At 37.8% G+C, this 22,101-nt stretch overlaps 1 protein-coding gene and 1 long non-coding RNA gene across 2 annotated transcripts in view; one reads left to right on the top strand and one right to left on the bottom strand.

Annotated features, from left to right (window-relative positions):
- The window catches only part of LOC118518721 (uncharacterized), a 114,443-nt gene that overhangs the window by 16,394 nt on the left and 75,948 nt on the right, over positions 1-22,101 (bottom strand). The window lies entirely within an intron of this gene.
- The window catches only part of MAP3K1 (mitogen-activated protein kinase kinase kinase 1), a 75,732-nt gene that overhangs the window by 22,096 nt on the left and 31,535 nt on the right, over positions 1-22,101 (top strand). The window contains exon 2 of the mRNA XM_036065669.2: positions 19,700-19,850. Within this exon, the coding sequence (XP_035921562.1) occupies positions 19,700-19,850 (151 nt within the window). The remainder of the gene's footprint in view (positions 1-19,699; positions 19,851-22,101) is intronic.

Raw genomic sequence — 22,101 nt, 5'->3', positions numbered from 1 at the left:
CCTGCTCAGCTGGAAGCCTGCTTCTCCCTCTGCCCCTCCCCCTGCTTGTGTTCCCTCTCTTCACTGTGTCTCTCTCTCATAAATACGTAACATCTTAAAAAAAAAAAAGCTAGTGGAGAGAGGGGAATGCCTACAGGTTAGCAAAGGCAAAGAAGCATTTTAGGGTTGATTTGGTTGGTTTTTAAAGAAGGCTAGGAGAGGGAAGAATGCTTATAGGCTGAAGAGATGGAGCAAAGAGAGGAGGTTTTGTTGTTCAAGTAGTGAGCTTGCTTTTCTGAAACACTGACATTTCTTGAGGAGGAGGCTTGGAGGGCACTTGACTGAATGGGAAATAGGAAGCCAGTCTGTGATTAAAAGTTTGCCATGGTGGGCGCCTGGGTGGCTCAGATGGTTAAGCGTCTGCCTTCGGCTCAGGTCATGATCTCAGGGTCCTGGGATCGAGTCCCGCATCGGGCTCCCTGCTCCTTGGGAGCCTGCTTCTCCCTCTGCCTCTCTCTCTTTCTCTCTGTCTCTCATGAATAAATAAATAAAATCTTTAAAAAATAAATAAATAAAAATAAAAAATAAAAGTTTGCCATGGTTATGAAATATGTAGATAGGCATTTTCTCTGTGTTTAAATTATTGCAATTCATGACATAGCAAAACATTCACTCACTCAACGAATTTATTAAGAACTGGCTGTGTGCCAGGTACTAGGAATACACCAGAGATGGAACAGACAAAAAAATCCCTGCTCTTACAGAGATTATGTTCTAACAAAACTAAGTGTTTTAAGTGTGCTTGGAACCCATTTCATGGTTTCTACGTGCACAGTTTGGTCATGTTTTATGGACTTCCCTGCAGATGACAAGGAGCACTTTTTTTTTAAGTGACTTTCCCTGCCCCAGGTGTTCAGAAGATTGCTTTCTTTCCCAGCCCTCTCGGTGGCTCCTTATATTTCTCTACCCCTTCCTATTTGTCACGCATAGTTACCTCTTAGAAATAGTGTCCTTGTCCTTGTCCCATTTTTAACTTGGTCAGCACGCAGACCTAACTGGTAGCCAATCAGAATTTGATGTTGAAGGTGTGGTGTGGTGACGCACCTGGGGAGGTGATGCAAGAGTACTTTCTTGGTAATAATAAAGTATCAAAGTTTTTACATATTTTTAGAAAAATAGTTTAGGACATACTTAGAAATATACCTATAAATATTACTTATGTTACATAACTGGTAGGTAGTTTTCTTGATAAGTGGTAGAGAGATGGCTTATACTTGGCAGGTATGCAGTTTATCTTATCTCTGCCTTAGGTAGAGGGTGACTTATTGCTTAGATATGGCTAGTTGTTGTGCCGTTGACAAATTACACTCTCTAAACAATTTTTTAAAGTTTTGTCATATCTTGTTTATGTAAACATCATATTGTGATTGGAACGTGGTTGAGAACAGCTGCTTTAGCTGATTGGTGAACACTCTGGCCATCCATTCAGTTCTGTTGAAGAGAAAGAACCCAGGAGTGTCCCATGCAGTCCGCCATCCTGAGAATGCTTACTTGGAATCATGAACAAAATTGATTCTCAAGTCTCTAGTCTCATGGTTTACATTAATTAATTCTTTTGAATTTTGTTTTAGTCATCTTTGTATTTTTAACACAAAACTTGCATTGTACCCTCCCCCAAATCTTAGAATAAAATTGGCATTCTAGAAGTAGATGGTCTGTTTTTCATGCTTATGCTGTGGCTTCAAATGCATCCTCCAGCTGTATCCCCCTAAACTAGGAGAACCCAGGTTTGAGGAGTCTGGATTTGGGGTTCCAACACTGCCCCTTCCCTGGACACACTCCATTCGTTGGTCCCCTTAGCTAGTTCCCTCTGAGTTTGCTTCACAGTAAGATGTAGTCTCATGGCTTCTGCCTCTCCCCTCCCAGACACAAAACCTGTTGGGGTATCCTTCAAGACTTTTTATTCTTATTAACCATAGGAAAATCAACAGGCATTAACAAAACTAGAGTTATGGATAAGCTCCAAAGTTATGGGAAAGTTTTTTCACTGAAATACAGATGTCTAGGCTCATGGTTCTTGACTTCTTTTACAGGGGATGAAATCTTTTACTCCACAAGGGATGGTCCCAGCTCTTCTCTCTTTCTGCAGCCCCTAGAACTAATGGTGGATACTTGGTTTAAACAAAGGTTTCAGTGAAGCTTATTTACATCCTAGAGATCTTTCTGGTCTAAAGGCTCATATTGAAAAGGCATTGATTTTTCCCAGCCTGCTATGTACAGGTGCCAAGCATTAGAATGTCCGTAATATTAGAATGGAAGACATGGGCCTTACCCTTAAGAAAAATATAGCACAAGGGGAAAGATCAATCTGTTCCTTTATTGAGCACTTATTTATTAAGTACCAAGCTTTCTGCTAGGGCAGGGAATGTGTTGAGACCCATTTCTGTCCTCAAGGATCATTTCTTGCCCTCACAGTCAAGTGTTGGAGACAGATAAGTAAGAGACCATTTTAATAGTGCTATTTACACTTAGTGGGGATAGAGGAATCCATCCCTCACCCCAACCTCAGACTGAGTTAGAGGGGCTGTGACTAGTGGGGAAGGCTAAAGGCAGTATCTGGGACAGTTTCTCTAAGGTAGAGATGACCCTAGAACTTGAGTGATAAGAGGCAACCACAGGGCACTGAGACTAAGAGATATGCCTAAGGAAAACTAGACAAATTTTATTTTTATCTTTTCCTTCTTCTGTATTGTAGATAAATTACATTTTATTGTCAGCTTTGTTCCCATTTTTCAACTTAAAAGTTTTCAGGTTGAGTATCAGCCAGAATGGTAATGAATTGAGTCGAAGTTACTCCAAGTAAAGGGAATATTCATATGCATGCTTATGAAAAAGAGATGCTGCCACGTTTTTAAACAGCAATAAACACAATAATATAATTTATATAAGTACAATCTTTTGCCCCATTTCCATTCAGATTATTCTTTTTATAACTGAATTCATTAAAATTAGAAATGGTTATAATGACTGTCTTTTGAGGCATATACCAGGCTAAGTCATAAGTCAGAACCTGCCATTTTAAAATAAACGCAATTATTTGGTTCTTCTAAATTGTAGCTTTTGCTACAGTGAAAAAAAAAATTGGCATATTTATGAACACCTCCATTTCTGTTGAAATGAGGAAGACATTATTTAGGTAGAAAGTAATAATTCAGACTATATTTGGAACAGGATATCAGAATTAATATGTCTTTAAAGTGATTCGTGGGGCGGATGACATCTTTGATATTAATATTCGCCTAAGTTACATTTTTAAGGAAAGAGTGCCACCTACTGAATGAGGATTTTTTTCCCCCTTGCCTGTCATTCCATTCTAGAATGTTCTGTTTCACTTTGAATTCTTACTTTTTTTCAACTACAAATAGGTAGCTTATGCCAGCCAGTGAACAAAGAAGTTAGGTTCACTCCTGATATCATCATCTAATGGATTAAATAGGGTGGCTAGTATTCTTAGAGGAAGTTTGTGCCTCCAAAACCAGTTGTAGAAAATAAAACATAAACATAAACATGATCAGCGCTTTGCAAGTTTCAAAACCTTCCCATGATTTTAATGTATTGATTGGCCCAAAGGTTTCTGTTTTGTTTTAAGATGGGTATGTGTACACTCCTTGAGTGGGAATAGGTGAACAAATGGCTGGAAAGAAATTATTCCAACGAATAACTGAAGGGGAGCAAGGAACATATGACATTGGTCTCAACATCTGGTGGGGAGACCTCAGTCACCTGGAGAATAATATTAGTACAGAGATTATTTGATCACAACTTGGCTGTAGGTCATCTGGGGAGATTCCTGAAGTCAAGTTGGAAATCCAAATACCTCTTTCACAGTAATGCATATGGTACTTTTGGTAGTTATGAACAAGATGTTATCTCATCAGTGAAAGGCTGAGAACATGAACACTAGCAAACACACCAGTAACAGAATTAAAAGATTTTATTTGAGAATTTTACATGGCCATTATTTATAGTTTATTGGCACATTTATGGTGTTTTGGCTTAATTTATTGCTAGGCATCAAACATTTGCAGCTTTTTCCACTTGTTTACTGGACTGTGTAAGTAGAGAGTGATTTTTTTCAAGAGGAGCAAGACTGTATGACACATTGATTTATTACTTGCTGTTATAGACGGAGTAATTGTACAGCCCACTGAGGAATGATATTTTATATTAAAATCCTGAACTGAAAACCAAAAAAAATATACAGTGTAGGGCATTAGAATTTATTCCATATAAAATGTTTATGTTGTCTAATCCAAACATGTCAAGCTTGTGTCCTAAATACCAGATGTAATTAACCCAAGGTTAGTCACGTTTTCAGTTTAAAGAATAAATTGCAGCTAAGAGAGTAGATCTTAAAAAATAAATTGTAGTGATGTCTAATCTTATTACATAAGTAAGGAGTGATAATTAGCTGAATGAATGACACGTAGTCTCTGAAAACATATATATATTTTTTAATTTGAGAGAGAGCTCACGAGCTGGTGGGGAGGGACAGAAGGAAGAGAGGGAGAGAGAATCTCAAGCAGACTCCCTGCTGAGCACAGAGCCTGCCGACATGGGGCTTGATCCCATGACTCTGAGATCCCTGAGCTGAAATCAAGAGTCGGGTGCTCAACTGACTGAGCCACCCAGGCACCCTGCAAAACACATAATTTTTAATAATACAAAATACAAATATTTTAGCAGTAATTGGGTTTTCAGGTTAGTATGCAAAATGACACATTAAATATTAACATATCCCAGCTTTTCTTCATTTTAAAAAAGCAAACCATCACTTTTATGACACAGATCAAGCACTTCTGAAATTATGACACCAGATTATGAAAAAAACAAGCTGTGTGGCTGCAAAGAGCCCTGGAACCATGGGAGTTAGGATTCAGCTTGGCCATTGTCGTAAGTGCAGCTGAGACTTGGCCACAAAGCATCCATGCTTCATTTCTCATTTCTGGCCACTACTTCACATCTTTTTGACTTATAGCACTTAAATATGCAAAAATGGTTGTGTCTTTTAAGAAAGAGAAATCTGTGGTTAATTCGTTAAAAAAAAAAACCAAAAACCCAGAAGAATTTTTAACGTAAAACAACCTAAAAATCCATGTTTTGTGGTCTCTCCTTTCTTGAATGTTTGTCCTGACAGTTTGACATTTCTGAGAGAGCTTTGATAGTCTTTTAAATATAATACTCACCCCTTTTCATAATTAGGTTTATTGCTTTTATGGTAGTGACCATCAAGTATACAGAGTCTGAAAGTTTAGTATTTCCTAGCCTAAGTTTTCACAGGGTCTGCGGATCCACCTACGTACTTTGCTGATGATGGTGCTAGTGATGTTAAGAAAGGATTCTCACATTTTAAAATACTGGGAGCCACTGGATCGTAGGAGTAGCAAAGAATATTTTACACAAATAAACTATTAGAAGGTACTCTTCAGATTTAACGAATAAGGGAGTTTATGAGTCATGTTGAGGTTTATCTTTTTTGATATTAATATTTCCCTTGCAGGACTGCAGCATGTATGTAGTGGCATTAATAAATGAGTCATAATGTTCACATTGGATGGCCCTGAAGTATTGCCTTGTAGTCTGATCTGATTTGGTAAATTCTGGAATTCCAGAAAGGTTGTGAATTACTGACGATCATGTAGCTGGTTAATGGCAGTTAGGACTTGACTATGAATCTCCAAACTCCCCAATCTTTTTATTCTTTGGTTCTTGAAGCCTCCCACAATGTAGAGAGTAGTAGTTCCGTAGCATGTGCTTATTTTTAAAGATTTCGGCCATATAGAAAAATACAGAGGGAAAAATATTAGGGAATAGTATAATGAACAGCCATAAAACTTTCGCCTGTATTTAATAAATGTTAATATTTTATAATTTTTGCTGCAGTTGGGTATGTGAATGTGTGTACTTTACAGGAACAAATATTAAACAAACAGTTGGAGGCCTCCTTGTCCCCCTGCCTCCCTCCTGGCACCCCACAGATAGCAGACTACCTGATAGACATGTACAGCAGTTACCTCCTGAAACTAGAAAAAAGTTGTATTTTGCTATTTTCATCTGTTTTTCAACTAATGTATTGTTAAAAGAAAATATGAATCAACATAGTGTGCAAGGAGGAGGATGGGACTTTGAGGCCAAAGAAACCCAGTTTTAAAACTCGGAAATCCCACTTACTTTGAATTCCTAGTCAAGTTACTCGATCTTTCTGCAAGAGTTTCTTTGTGCCCACCATGAAGATGGTGTGTTTCACCTTATAGCCGTGGTGAGAATTAGAGCCACTATATGGACAACATCTAGCATAGTACCTAGTACAGAGGAGGTGCTCCCTAAAGAGTAGCTTTAATCAACATCAACATCATGAATAATAATAGGTAATTTTAGTAGTTAAATTTATTTGGGTCCCTACCATGTAATTGGCACTTGTTGAGTGCTTCATTCATGTTCATTCACTTTAACATTCTGTTAGATGAGAACTATATGCAAAGGGCTTAAAACAGTGAAAAGCACATAGGAAAGTGCATCATAAATAATACCTATCGCCGTTTTGCAGAAGAAACCCTTTTAGGCACTCTACATATATATTAACTTACTTAATCCTACTAGTCACACTATGTGGTAGGTATTATTATCCCCATTTTACAGTGAGGAAGTTGAGGTACAGAGAAGGTAAATACCTTGGGCCAAAGCCATAGCTAATAGTGTCAGATCTTGGATTTGAACCCAGGCAGTTTAGCTCCAGAGTTCATTCCCCTTATCACTGTGCCATACTTTTTGATTATGTGTGTGGTTATGACTTCTGTTTCTACCCTATCCTAGAAACATATCCTTCAAATTATGTCCTCTCTAGTGAATAAAAAGTCTTTTTGGTTTTGTTGTGTGTACAACCCAGATTTTACTGGTTTGAGTGGCTGCTGCCCCCATCAGTACCCCTAAGACACCCCACCCAGCCACCCCCCGCAATACTTTTTAGCTCCCCAGTGCGGGTCTGACATGGCTCGTGAATGCATTTGGTCTGTTGCCCTGTAGCTGTCTCTGGACAGTGCTGCCTCCTTGTCCATTGCCTTTGCTTCCTCCAGCCACATTGGTCTCACTGCTTTTCCTGGGTACTGACGCTCTTTCTGCTCTGACCGCCTTCCCACCAGTCACTGCCAGGAACACGGCTATCAGTGCCAAAGACACAAGAGTGATCCCACTGTGCCAGAGCTTTGGGAGTTTGCAGTGAAGTGAAGACTGTGCCCCAGGTCCCTATTTTATTTCACATTCTGGGGCTTTACTCGAGGCATGTGGAGATGAGAGAAAATGGCTTGTCAGGTTTTTTGTTTTTTTCCTTTGGCTGATGTCTCATCTTCATCCAAGACCCAAGTCCTTGACAAAGAGTGAGTAGACAGGGGCAAATCTTAGTGACAAACTCTGGCCTCTGCTAATAGTTAGACTAGGCGAAGTTTGAATATCTGACACCCCCTTCTCTTAGGATGGGTTCGTATCAGGTGATTTTACCCGTCTCTGAAGCTGGCTGTCAGGTAATCTTTTCCCCCCCATATTTTGAATTCTTAGAGCCTTAGTTGCACTAAAAACATGCTGAATTTTGTGATAGCTTGAGAAGTCTTTTATATTAAGACAGTAAGACAGCTAGTTCTCTGGATTCTTCTTAAACATACTAATTTGAGCCAGAAGGGATTGTAAAGATGATTCAGTACAGATTTCTCACAGTATATCCCCCAAACCACTACTCTATCAAAGGTGTTCTGCTGAAAGGGACTTCTGTGCCAAATATGTGTAAGGAATGCTGTGTACCTTCTTCCCCCCGCCCTTGGAAAATGAAGTGCACATAGGTTTTTAAATAACCTGCTTAACTTCATCTTATCTCACGTTTCCTAACAGCAGAATCATAAACTGTTTAGTATTTTATAGAACATTGTTTTCACCAAAGTTATATCTTTTGTCTAGAAAATCTTTCAGCCTTCATCAGTACCATACCTGCCAGTCCTGTTCTTTCCTTTAAAATTATTCAGGTATGACCTCCTCTGTGGATCTTTCCAGGATTCCCCTAGATAAAATTAAGGATGGATATCCACTCCATCCTTGCAACTGTTTATGATACATTAAAATACTTCATTATAGGAGAGATGGCATCATACTTTCTCTGTTGTGCTAGACTAAGCACCTGGAGGAATAGAGGTCCTATCTTATTTATCTTTTGTTTCTTTATCCCACTTTGTATATCTATGTCTCTTGCCTAGCCCAGAGCTTCCATGTAGTAGACGTGCCAACATTCATTGAACAGAGTGGTTTTCTAGTATTAAAAGCATAAAGAAGAAAAGCAGCATTTGTCAGGAAGTCATTCTTCCTCATTCTGAGCATCCCAGTTAACATGCCTTTCCACCAGCTAGAAGGAAGTACTTTAGAAATACTATCAGCTGTTCTGCAGTATTTGAAAGAAATCATTCTCCTAGCAAAGGCTGTAAGAGCGCTTTGTGCTGTAATCCAGTGCTATACTCTCTTCTCCATTAATCTGGGAACATTAAAAACAGCCCAAGGGTTTTTATTAACATCGATGGCATTCACTCACAATGTTATATTTTTAACTGTAAACCAACTTTTCTTGAAAGGGGAATATGTACAGTAACAGACCAATTTCCCAATTATTAGTCTTACTCATTTGCTCTCTTAAAAGAATACTCAAGAAAAAAAGAAGAAGAAGAATGTAGCAGGAGGGGAAGAATGAAGGGGGGGAAATCGGAGGGGGAGAAGAACCATGAGAGACGATGGACTCTGAAAAACAAACTGAGGGTTCTAGAGGGGAGGGGGGTGGGAGGATGGGTTAGCCTGGTGATGGGTATTGAGGAGGGCACGTTCTGCATGGAGCACTGGGTGTTATGCACAAACAATGAATCAGGGAACACTATATCTAAAACTAATGATGTAATGTATGGGGATTAACATAACAATAAAAAAAATTAAAAAAAAGAATACTCAAACTAAGCTGCCATGTTTTTTGAAAAATAATTGACATAGTAAAAATGCAGTTGCACACCCACTGGAGAAGGTTCCAAAGAAAAGCATACAGAAGAACTTCCATATAACATTGATTTGGGATCTTTTTGATGAAAAGCAAAATGGTGAAGGAACAGCCATCCCTTCCAACAACCCCCTGTCCCCTTACCTGCTTTGTACCATGAACTGTGTACTAGATGGAGGACAGGACACACAGTGCTTTGCTGGAAACTGTCTCACGGTAGTGGTGTAGGGAGTTCCAATCTACTTCTCTAATGTACTGTAAAAGCTCACTATACTTATGCATCATTTGTCATTTAGACATTCCCAACCCTAGATCTGTTATGTAGCACAAAAGGGGAATTCTTGAAAGGAAATACACATTTAGCCAAATACTATAAAATATTAGCATCCTTTTCCTTGCTTACTGATCTGTGTTCAACAGTTAGGAAGAGGATGCTCAAACGTCTCATTTTTTTCAAAGGTTTCTAAAGGTTCTTCGTCAAGTATCAAGGACACACAAAGGAAGAATAAACAGTGGAATTTTTAGCAGTGAATATCAAAAGAATACAAACCTACAGGATAAAAAGTTTTTGAAGCTTTCATGGGTTTTTGCTGGAAAGGAGCAAATGAAAAATGGGACCATATTCGTCTTAAACTCCCTTTGTAAATACTGGCTGTCAGAAACTAAAGTTTATGTTAAGCCTGGTAGATGTCCCACGTTTGTGGGTGCGAAGAAAAGAATAACGTGAATCTTTCTCCCTGGAAATATTGTTACAAAGGTCATTACTTTGATGAGTAAAAAAAAGTATTTTTGAAAAGTAAGAAACATTCCCCTGGCAGCTAGTTAACTTTTCGGTCCATTTGTTTTGTCTGTCATTGCTAGAAGAGTAGCATTCATTGTTTTTCTCTCAGTAAGATTTTCATATATTTTGTGAGTTTGGTGAATCTTAGAAAATCACAAAACTCATTTCTGTTCACTTCTGACCATTTTTACAATTTTCACTTGTCTACCATAAATATTACCATTTCATTTTACACTGAACTTGAGTCATTACAGAACTGAAAGCATGTGTTTCACTTTAGTCTGATTTGTTTTTTATGCCGATACATAAGGGGTGTTACCTTGAAAAGATGTCTGCCTTCACTGTCTCTGCTTTTTCTCTTTGAGTGCTTTTTTACGAACATATTTTCTGATTTCAAATTGCTAATCTTGTAGGATTTTTATTTCCCTACTAACTTGATTACTAACTTGACTTGTCTTATTTCCTTTAGTTTTCTTTAAATTCTTATTGCCTCCTGGCAGGTTTTAACTTCTATTGTAGACATTTTCTTGACCAGTCAGTTACACATTTGTCAGTACACGTGATTATTATCTTACATATCCTCTGACTTGATAAAGTATATATAATTAATTTCAATTGATGTAAATGTATTTTCAGATTCATCTATTAGCACATTTAGAAGGAAGAGTAATTTTTTTTTCCAGATTTGGATAGAATATCACGGTTCCATTACCACGTAATGTCATCAGTAATGCATATTAGACTGATCTGTTTGTGGTAAATTAATTAATTTGAATGTGGTAGTTTTTAATGGAATCTGCCATTACATTTCTGAGAGATACAGATGTACCAAGGAAACTTCTTAACCAGGTTTTTGCATTGCTGCTTTATATTCTTCCTGCGACTAGGCAAGTGTTAAGAGTGATTTTGAACATTATTTTTCACTGTATCTTGTTCTTGGTTTATGTGGTTCTTAGGCACAGGAAACACAGCCCCTTTAGTTTGATGATATTTACTCATGTATAAACGTGTCTACCTGAAAGTCCAACCTTGGTGTTTTACCTTCAGTATGTCAGTAACTTTGAAAGCTACTGAAGTCCATCCAAAGGCTTGTGTGTTAATTACACAAGATTTATTTTTCCTGCAAAGCAGTTTTATCAAACTTGTATTTGAATATTGCTATGGAGATGTGATCAAGAAAGGTGCCTTTTAATCATAAAACAGTTTTGAGTAGAATTAAACAAAAATACAGTTCATAAAAGAAAACAACCTAGAATCTTTTCTTTCTTCACTTAATAATATATGTTATGTACATTAAAAAGTATTTTTAATGGTGTCTGAATTTAAAAGTTGTAATTACCAGTAATAATTCACTTATCAATCCCTTAGAATTTATTCAGTGTTCGTAGAGTATCAATTTCTTTAAATATATCCATACACATTTATCACATATATAAGAACATATAATGTATAACCATGTAGTTAAAATACACTTTTTTTTTTTAAGATTTTATTTTTAAGTGATCTCTACACCCACTGTGGGGCTCGAACTTAAAACCCCAAGATCAAGAGTCCCATGTTCCACTGAGTAAGCCAGCCAGGTGTCCCAAAATACACTTTTCTTTTTGATTTGCTTGAATTCTCTAAAAGGAGCCTTTGAGGCATGTAGTTTACTCCATAGACTAGGTCATAGGTAATTGACTGCCAAAAAATTCCACGTGGAGTTGCTGCCTTTACAAATGCTTTGATAGTGGGGCATCTCCTCTCGGTGGCGCAGTCGGTTAAGTGTCCAGCTTTTGGTTTTGGATCAGGTCGTGATCTCAGGGTTGTGAGATCAAGCCCTGTGTCGGACTCTGCGCTCAGCGCAGAGTCTGCTTAAGACTCCTTCTCCCTCTGCCCCCCCCCAAAATAAATAAATCTTTTTTTTTTAAAATGCTTTGATGCTTTGATACTGTCTAGTAGCTCTTTGCTTTTTGTAAACTCCCTGTTACTATATTTGCATAATGATTGTTGAGCTAATATTTTACAAATTACTAATTTAGAAGTCAGAAAACCTTTTGAATATTCTTCTTGTTCTCTTTGAAATTGTTTTTATGTCCCAGAGATACTGATGGTAGAAGTTATGGATTAAAAAATAGGCTGTGTGTGTCTGCTGGGTACTACATCTGCACAGTGTTATTTCCCAGATAATTTGTTTATTAGAAATGATAACCAGCTACTTCTGACTGAATCAGCAATTATTTATGGAGCCCAGGGCATCTGTTGCTGCGGGTGCCCTCTGTTGGTGGCTGCAGGACATGCCAGGGGAATGCACTTCCTTGTCTGCGGTGGCCTAAGTCAGCAAGTGAACAAGCAATTGCAGTATGTTTACCCATTAATATATTCTATCAGTTTAATTTTGGTTAATTTCATATATACTCTTCACGTTTCTATACCATGTCCAACTTTTCAAAATCTTGTAATTTTTGCTGAATAATTTTAATCTTAAAACTCAGATGAAGTGCCATTTTAACAGAAACTAATCCATGAAGTCAGATAAACTGAATTTTAGTATGTTCAGATAATTTGGAATAATTTATAAATAGAATCAGTCAAAATCACTAAGGTGGTATTAAACTACTTATAATCATTGTTGACAATAAGTTATATTATTGTCTTTGTTATTTGGCCTCCTTATTATTTAACCTTTGATGTTGTTAACCAGAACATGGGCTTTTTGAGGGTGAGATTCTGTGCCTATATCCCTCAAAGGACTAAATAGGAAGATTTGTACAATACTAGAAATAGCTGCCCCCCTCCCCAGTAAAAACTTCTGATAGTGATTCCGCATATTATAACATGATTATACCATGGCCATATCCATATAAGAAATCAATAGTCCTTTGTTGTGACAAAGAGAACATGGTTACTCTTTAGGGGAAAAAGCAATTGCCTGTTTCTCATTGTAAATAAATAGGAGTCGTGCCATCGTTGGTTTTCGGGGTCAAATATTACTGAGCATAAGTTGGAATAAAGCCTTTTGGGGACTAATTATCATACACACGTGAGCCACTTTATATACTATTATTTCTTACGTAAAATTAGATATGTTGTGGTTGTTGTATTATAAAGATGGAAGGGTTGGACGGACCATTGATTTTATTTAATTCTTCCTGCTCAGAAGAGGGAAAATGCCAGTAGTAGCCCATATCTCTCAAGAAATTATCTTATGGGAAAATAGTTTTTACAGATATTTTGGCCTCAGATCTTGGTCAACAAATTTTAGGCACTTGTAAATACTCATTTTCCTTTTGACCTGTAGGATATAAGAGACTGTGGAATCATTCCTGTCTGGGTTTCAATCCTGTATTTTTCACATACAGACTTTATCACCTTGGACACAACTTAACCTCCTTGTTTGTTTTTTCTTATCTGCCATTGGGATAGTAAAAGTCCCAAGTCATGAGAATTGACTGAGGTGACCCATGTGGAGCTGTTAGCACAGTGCCCTGTCCATGGTAAGGGATTGTTAGCCTCTGTTGTTAGCCTTATGCTTCACCACACACTCTCCCCATTCTTACCTAAGTCCTTCCTTCTCTTGACTTTTACCTGGAAACTCAAATTTTAAGGATCCCACAATAGACGAGTCTTATTTTGGAAGATAGTTCCTCCCTTGCTCTTCTCTCCCCTTGGTCACAAAGCTTGTGGGTTTTAATATATGAATTCCTCCTCTTTTGAGAACTTCCCAAGTAGACCTCAGTTGGGTGGCTCTGAATTGTGCCTATCCCAGACATTTCAGTGTATTTTCCAGGGTTCCTTGAGATTCCTTGGACACTGACAGAATTGAGTTTCTTTCTATGTAAAGTTATCCATAATGTGAACTGTTCTGGAAGTATTAAATATACTAAAGTTAAAACTCCATTAGTTTCTAGAAAGGTTTCATATGATCATTACATACTCTTATTACAGTGAAGTGCTCTATTAATGAAGAGAATTAATGTGCTTTTTTAATTCTTATAATAGTCACCATTGTAAAAACTAGTTTAAACTTTGTATTCTCATCAGCTAGATAAACAGCACAGATACCTGTTGTTGAGTCATTGTAAAACCAAATCAGAGTTGACAGTGACCTGCCATAGCAGACAAGAGTCAGATTGACCGGGGTTTGAATCTTGCTCTTGCTCCTTATAAACCGTGTGACCCCAGGCATGTAAATCAGCCTCTCCAAGCCTCAGATGGTAACGACCTCATAGGGTTATTGGGAGGGTGAAGTACATGTAAATATCTATAAAGCACCTAACACCTTGCCTGGCATGTAACATTAATTTTTTTCTATTATGATGTAAGTGTGGCAGCTATTTCTCCGTATCACTAGTTGTTGACTAACATACGTATTTCCATGGTAAAGATGAACCATTTAAGAAATACCTTTTAAAAATCATAATTAACTTGATAGAATTCTATTTTTGAATGTTTTTCTAGTATCTTTTGTGTGCCAGAGCAGTGTGCTGTATTAATGCTGTAGTCAGGCTTTTTGGGGATACAGGGAAGAGAGACATATTAGGGTTTATTTCAGTGCAATGTAAAATGGACCCAAGAAGTTTCCTCCAAGGCAGCGCATACATGTGGCCTCTGGAGAACTTGGTTATTCACCACCCAGGGAAGTTTAAAAGTAGCTCTGATCATTGTTAACAGCATATCATGTGGCCCAGGTACAACTCTTAAGTTTATTTGCATTGCTTTTTCCCTTCCTTCCATTGCCAACCACATCTTCTAATTTCTCTTTCTTCTCTCTTATTTCTGTCTTATTGTTCCTACTTACTGCTTTGCTCTTTTTCTCTATTTCGATGCCATTTTTCCTTCAGTGACACTATCTGTGTATCATGCAATCACATACCCACAGTGGGCAGATATGGTTAAAATGTACAGTACCATCTGGTTTAGAGGGTCTTTGGACCAGGGCACATTCTTGCACTGGCCAACTGTGGACTGCAGGATGGGTTCAAATGTATAAAGCACGGTGCTCCCGAGCATCAGGCACCATCCTTGAAAGGGAAGGTGGCTATGGCTGGATAGGCCCTCTGGCTTTGGTTCATGTGCCTTTTGTGGCCTGTCGAGGACATTTGCTACTGATGATAGAAAAATGAGTAGGATGTTGTAACCTGTCCCAGAAGAACTCCCAGTGTGGTGAGAGAAGCAGATACTTAAACTAATACTCAACTTTATAATGTATTATAATTAATATTAACTCAGTGGGGAGGGAGTGGCAACTGCTATAGAATGGTAGTAGGAAATTCTTTACTGAAGACATGTAAGATGATAGGGTAGTTCTGTCAGGGAAAAAAAAAATCATCTGCAATAGCAGAGAGGTATGAAATACCTTGGTGTGCTTCAGAAGAGTATTTTAGTGCTTCGAGAAGTGGTGGCTAGTGTTTAAGGGGCTCCGGGAAGAGGGTCTGGTATATGATACCAGTGAGGTCAGTCAGAGAGGTAGAAGCAGAACTGGGGAAAAAATCACCTCCTAGAAGTTCAGGGAGAGGAGAGCTATAAGAGTGGCAGTCCAGTCAACAATAGTTGCTACCACAGGTAGTCAGAGGACCAAGTGACTTCATTAAGAAGGGACCATTGAACCATCTCATCTGTTAGCAGGTAAATTCTGTAGGTCTAGAAAGGGACCAGAACAAGAAGCCTAACCTCAGAGAAGAAAGGTTCTTTGAAGCTCTAGGTTGATCAAAGATTCATTCTGAGGAATGTTTAGAACCAAAAAAAGCAAGAAAAATGTTTTGTAAATAAACAGGAAAGGAAGATAAAGCTTAGTTTGTAACAATGTTTAAGTTTCTCACATCTGTCTGGCTAAAATTTCATTTTTTTTTTTTTTTTAAAGAATTTATTTATTTGACAGAGGGAGACACAGCGAGAGAGGGAATACAAGCAGGGGGAGTGGGAGAGGGAGAAGCAGGCTTCCTGCTGAGCAGGGAGCCTGATGCAGGGCTTGATCCCACCCTGGGATCATGACCTGAGCCAAAGGCAGACGCTTAACGACTGAGCCACCCAGGCGCCCCAAAAATTTCATTTATTTTTAAAGTCTTCAGAGTGGTTTCTCAAAATATGTATGTTTGTTTTGTCAAAGAGTCAGAAATGTACAAGCTATTACTTCAGTTACAATAACAGGTATTGGTTGTAGGTACTAATGCAAAAATAACTCTCCAAAACACTCATGTTTAACCAAAATGAATTACAGGCCCTCTAATCTCCTGGTGATTTAGCAACTGTCTGTTTAGATTAGTTTGTGTTTAAAAAAAAAAAAGATGTTTCCTGTTATAGCTATAGTATTAATTGGATAAGAAGATACATGAATGCTATATACATACACACATGATTTTGTTCCTAGCAAGTAGAATAGGATTTACTGTATATTTCATTGAATCTAAGATCCCATTGGTTATAAATTGAACGATTATCTTATATAAACCCTACCATAAATTACAACATTTGATTCTAAGAAGCATTCAGATTTCACAGATAGTAAAATGCAAAAAAATACACATTTTAGAATTAGTGATATATGATTATTATTTAAGAAAACATTAGAAATAACTTTTTGTTTTATATTTATAGATTAATTTAGGAACAACAAAAATTGCTCTACTGAATAAAATCTAAATTACAAATATAGTCTTAATACAGAACTGTAAAAAGATTAACGTGAGTAGTCATTAAATTTTAAAACTAGGAAGGTCCTTAGGGCTGGCAAAGTTGTTAATAAATGATCATTCATTTAATATATGCTTTGAAACCCATCATAAGCCAGACACTGTTAGATGTTGGATATATAATGATGGATAAAACACTGGTCCCTGCCTTCATGGAATTTATAGTTCATGGTGGGGAAATAGGTTTGCAAATTGCAATGAGCACTTTAAAGGAAAAGTACAGTGCTGTGAAGGAATGGAACTAGGGATTCCTAACCGAGATTGGGACCATCTCTGAGGTGTAGAAGAAAAGTTGAAAAGTGAGTAGAAATGAACAAGATGAAAAGCAGACAAGAAACAGTCTGTGCAAAAGTCTTGAGCAGGAGCGATGTTGGAGTTTTTCAGGCAGTGGAAGAAACACAAGGAGGGGGGTGGGGGTCTAAGTGACTTCATTTGAGATAAGACCAGGTGGTGCATGGCCACATAGGACCTGTTAAACATTTTGAATTTTAGTCCAACCCAGGGGGATACCACTGGAGGGTTTTAATAGAGGAAATAACCCTGGCTGCTCTGTGAAGCCTGGATTGGAGTAAGATTCAAAGTGAAAGGGCACCTGGGTGGCTCAGTGGGTTAAGCGACTGCCTTTGGTTCAGGTCATGATCCTGGGGTCCTGGGATCGAGTCCCACATTGGGCACCCGGCTCAGCGGAGAGCCTGCTTCTTCCTCTGACCCTCTTCCCTTTCATGCTGTTTCTCTCTCTCTCTCTCTCAAATAAATAAATAAAATCTTTTAAAAAAATTTACAAAGTGAAGAAGCCTCCTTAGGAGTCTTTTGTTAGTACAGACCAGCTAAGTTGGCAACTTGACCTGGGGGGTTGGAGTAGAAGATACATTTTCTTGAAGGTAATTTGCCAGTATCACCAAAAATCTTAATTTGTGTACAAATTTGACCCAGCAATTCCATTTCACTGCATTTGTTCAGAAGAAATAATCTTATATGTATGTAAAAGTTGAGGTACTAGTATGCTTATCCCCTATTATTTATTAAGAAATTGGTTTAAGTGATTACACTATTTTCCAACAAGTGGAAAGGAAAGAGGCAAATCACGCCAACTTTAAGGAGGCCACATCATCAGGAAGCTTTGTTTAGACAGGGAGAGTCTTCTCCGTGTTTGGGTGTGTGCCAGGGAGAGAGACACTGAAAATACAGAATGGAGAAGAGATACTCATAAAACAAATTTGGGGGAGGAGAGACATTTAGGACCAAAGGGAGGATAAGCTCCTTTGTCCAGGAGTGCAGGAGCTTCTAGGATGAAAATGCACTGCAGTTGTGCAGTGTGACTTATTTTTTGAGAACTAGCCTGGGAACCTAGCCACGCCTTGCAACATTTTTACTGGAGGGGAAAGTGTTTGCTTTTCAAACCAGAGAGTTGTAAGTGAATTTTTGGTATGCAGTCAGCCCATAAATTGGGTTGCCTGTAAATCCGAGCTTCCCTGGGTAAGTAGTAACTGAGCAGGATAAAGTTTTGGGAGAACATTTCTCTACCCTCCCTCCCTTCTTGTCCTTCCCTTTGTCCTCCCCCGCCCAACTCCTTCTCTCTCTCATTCTCTTCTTTCCCTCTCCCTTTCTTTTCCCTTTCTGTCCTCTCTTCCTTTCCCACTCCTCCCTCCCTCTCTACTCTTCCTCTTAGACACCCAAAAAGTTATATTTTATACTATAATCAGAGCAGGAAAAAGAGCCAGGCACTTCTAAGTAAATAAAAATCTCCTTCCTTCCTTCCATTCTTTATTTACCTTTTTTTTTTTTCATATAGGCTCTTTCTTTTCGACAGTTTTCTTATACCTGTATGGCGGAAATATTCTTCTATACGCTCTTAATGCCCATTTGCAAGTTTCAAATGTTTTGTGCTCTTTTGCATTCCTAAAACTATCTAGACCAGTTTCTCTGCACAGGGGTATTTAACTTGTTAATTTCCACTGCCCTCACAGAATTGATGCTTCAGGAAATCCAATTAACCATTTCCTTTCTAGTGCATATTTAGTTTTAAATAGTTTTTTTTTTCTTTTTTTGCTGGTTCTCTGAAGATACTGATGCTCTATGGTTGTAATTAGCTGGAAAATTCCTAGAGGAGTTTGCATTTAACTTTTTATAAGCTTGCGGTTATCGTCTCTGGTATTTCCTTGAGTATTTCCTTTTCCTGTGTAAAAAAAAGAAAAAAAAGTAACTGTTCTGTATCTTTATAGAATGTCCAAAATAGTTATTGAAGTTAGCTTAGTATTTTTTAAATTGTTACTTCTCCCAGAGTACAAATGCTTTAACTATTTCCTTATGAAACAGGTTTTAAAATCCATGCATATGCATTTTGTTTTGTTGTATATATCCATATGTGGATATAAGTGTATTTGAAATTAGTGGATGCTTTACCATTTAGGCTTTGTAGAATTAATTCTCAAAAGTTACTAGCTTCCACATTATTTTATTCTGATAACTCCACACTATATTATGGAGTAAAGGTCAGATGTTTGTACCAATTTTTACTTTTTATATACAGAGTATCCCCAGTGCTTTGATGTGGAATTATTGTTGGGAGAATATAAATTTAATTATTTAGGCTTTGAACAAATATTGTGGGATCATAGAATATGGGTGAGGTTACACTTAGCTTATTAAATATTTATTTAGCTTTTTTCCAGAAAATGAGCATATCCACCAGATTCAATCTATAGTGACTTAAATTACTGAAAATGCTGGGATAAGTTATTGGAAATCCTGGAAATCCTTAAATTATTGGAAATCCTAGAGTAGTAAAATACTCTTCTAAATATCTGTTAAATACTTCAGGACGTGAGAATGGTGTAATTGGAAACAGTGCAATGTTCACGAATGTGTTCGTTAATGCCATACTTAATGTCTTGGGATCCATTTTGTTAACTACCTGGGAACAAAGGTCTGCATTAGTATTATTAGTAAGTCTGTACATTCTAAATAGAACCTTTCTTTTTAAAGGCATTATTAAACTCACATTATCATGTGGCATGGAACATTAGTGTATATGTGATTCACAGTGATACTTTCATACTTGGCTTAAATCATTGGGGGGTTTTTAGCAGTTACCTTTGTAGTTACATGTCCAATGAAAGTATAAAATACTATTTGTTCTTGGAAATTATTTTTTATATATTAATCTCATTCTTGTTTCTCCCTCCATTTTAGTCGTGAGATGGAGAATAAAGAAACTCTCAAGGGGTTGCACAAGATGGATGATCGCCCAGAAGAACGAATGATCAGGGAGAAACTGAAGGCAACCTGTATGCCAGCCTGGAAGCACGAATGGCTGGAAAGGAGAAATAGGAGAGGCCCTGTGGTAAGTGGCTGTGGGTTACCTGATGTAAGGAAGAAAGCATAGGAGGAAGTGGGAAATGAAGCATAAATAGATCCTCTTTTAAGCTTTTTTTCTTCTTGATTTTAAATGCAGTCGTTTCATTTGCTTGATATTCTAGCCACTTGGAACAAAATACTGCTAAAACTATGCTCACTAAGCACCTTAAACTGTTATAGAAACTAAACTGGTTGGGTTGGGGAGGTAATGCTTAAAGCAACACTGCCCCCTACTGTCAGTAGCTAAAATCCTTTTAGTAGAGATTTATATTGTGCTTTAAAAAAGAAAAGCATTTTTTCTCATTTTATTTTGATATTCTTTCTCTAAGGTAGGATCCAAAGATCTGAGTTCCAGAAATCATCCAGGAAAGCAGAAAGGTTGAATAGACTCATGGGGTTTGAGGTAAATTTAAAAGATGCCCAGAGTTTGGGGAAAGAAAACCTAGATTGATAGAATTAGGAAAGAAAGGCATACTCTATCCTTTGCCATGGTTATTTTCTTTTAAAGTAGACAAATACTATGAAATGTGCTTGTCTTTCTAATAAAGGAAGTAGATCTCAATTGTTAATTAAGTGTCCCAGTATCAGTCTGTATCAGCAAGTTTTTATTTGCTTTTTGTTTGTTCTTTATAAGTAAAGATGACAAGTTAAGATTTATTAGGCTTGGGGGAGGGCAAGGGATGGTGGGTATAATCATAAAAGTTATTGGGCAAGCTACTCACTCGGCAATTGAAACCCTTCAGCTGTATGATCATCTAGCCCTACATGCATCCCACTTGCCTTTTTTTTTTTTTTAAGAGAGGGAGAGAAAGGGGGTGGGAGGAGCAGAGGGAGAGGGAGAGAGAATCTTAAACAGGCTTCATGCCCAGTGCCAGAGCCCAACATGGGGTTCGATCTCAAAACCCTGAGATCATACCTGAGCTGAAATCAAGAGTGGGACGCTTAACCAACTGAGCCAGCCAGGTGTCCCCCACTTGCCTATTTAAGTTCAAATATAAATTAATTAAATGTGAATAAGTAAAAATTTCGTTCCTCAGCCACATTAGCCATGTTTCCAATGCTCAAAAGCCACATAGACTTCCCTCATTGAGCTGCGTTCTGTCTTGCACATTCTACCCAATGGTGCTAACCCATGGAGCTAATATAGAATATATTTAATTGTTCCTTTATATACCAGCTTTTTAAGCTAAGCTGCTATATTACCCATGAGTCCTTTCCTTTCCAGCTAAGCTCCCACATTTCTTCCATTTGTTTTTCATATGAAGTAGTATAGTGAGAACCCCTGACTGTTTTAGTAATCATGTCAGAGGATGCAGATGAAGAAATCAGGAATTCATCTTAGCAAAGAGAAAGTTCTTTTGAAACATCTTATAGAAGGGGGTACATTTTTGCCCAGTTAATATAAAGAACCTTTGAGCAGTTTAAACCATCTGAAGTGTGGATGTGCTGCTTTCTTGAGCTCCTTATACTGGTGGAGAGTCCAAATCTTTTGAGAATACCGTAAAGCAGAAATCATAACTTTTTGAAAAGAAGCCAATAAAGCCAATCCTTTATTACATATAAACTAAGGACATTCAGTTATCTAAGGCCAAATTTTTTTTTCTCAAGTACATTATATAGGACAGAGGTAAAGAGGGAAGAGATGTGTGGAATAAGACAACATGTAGTCCTTAAGTTCAGTTATGCTACCCTACATCTCCCTAGTTTACAGATTTCATACTACCCTTAAGTTTATAGTCTACTTGGAAAGTCTGCTTTTGTTTGTTTTTATGTTTTATGTAAATTAAATCAGGTCCTTCTTGAAACGTGAGGTATAAACATCCCCAATTAAGAAAATGCAACTTATAAATAAAAATAAAGGCATGAAATACCACAGAACAGTATGTGACTGTATGCCAAATGTGTGGAGTAGGCAGAGAGCAGTAACAATTTAGAAAGAAAAATGTCAGGCTGATAGAGTTAAGTGCATTTGTAAAACATAGGATTTTAACCGAGCCTTAAAAGATAGGGGTTTTTCACCAGGTGAAGGTATGGTGTCTGGTGTGCTGCAGGCTGAAGATGTGGAGTGGGGGGAGGGGAAGTGAAAGCCCAGGAAGACGACAGGTTAGTCATGTTTGATAGGCACAGCAGCTGGCTAGTAGAACAGTAGAAGAGTAGTGGGAGAAAGGCAGGGAAGGTTAGGTAAGGCTACAGGGTTTGACCTTTTGGTCAGAGCTAGATTAGGTCTGTTGAGAAAC

Source organism: Halichoerus grypus, chromosome 2 (assembly GCF_964656455.1).
Source record: "Halichoerus grypus chromosome 2, mHalGry1.hap1.1, whole genome shotgun sequence".
Lineage (NCBI taxonomy): Eukaryota > Metazoa > Chordata > Mammalia > Carnivora > Phocidae > Halichoerus > Halichoerus grypus.
Note: the sequence above shows the minus strand (reverse complement) of the source record. Positions and strands in the feature narration are given on the sequence as shown.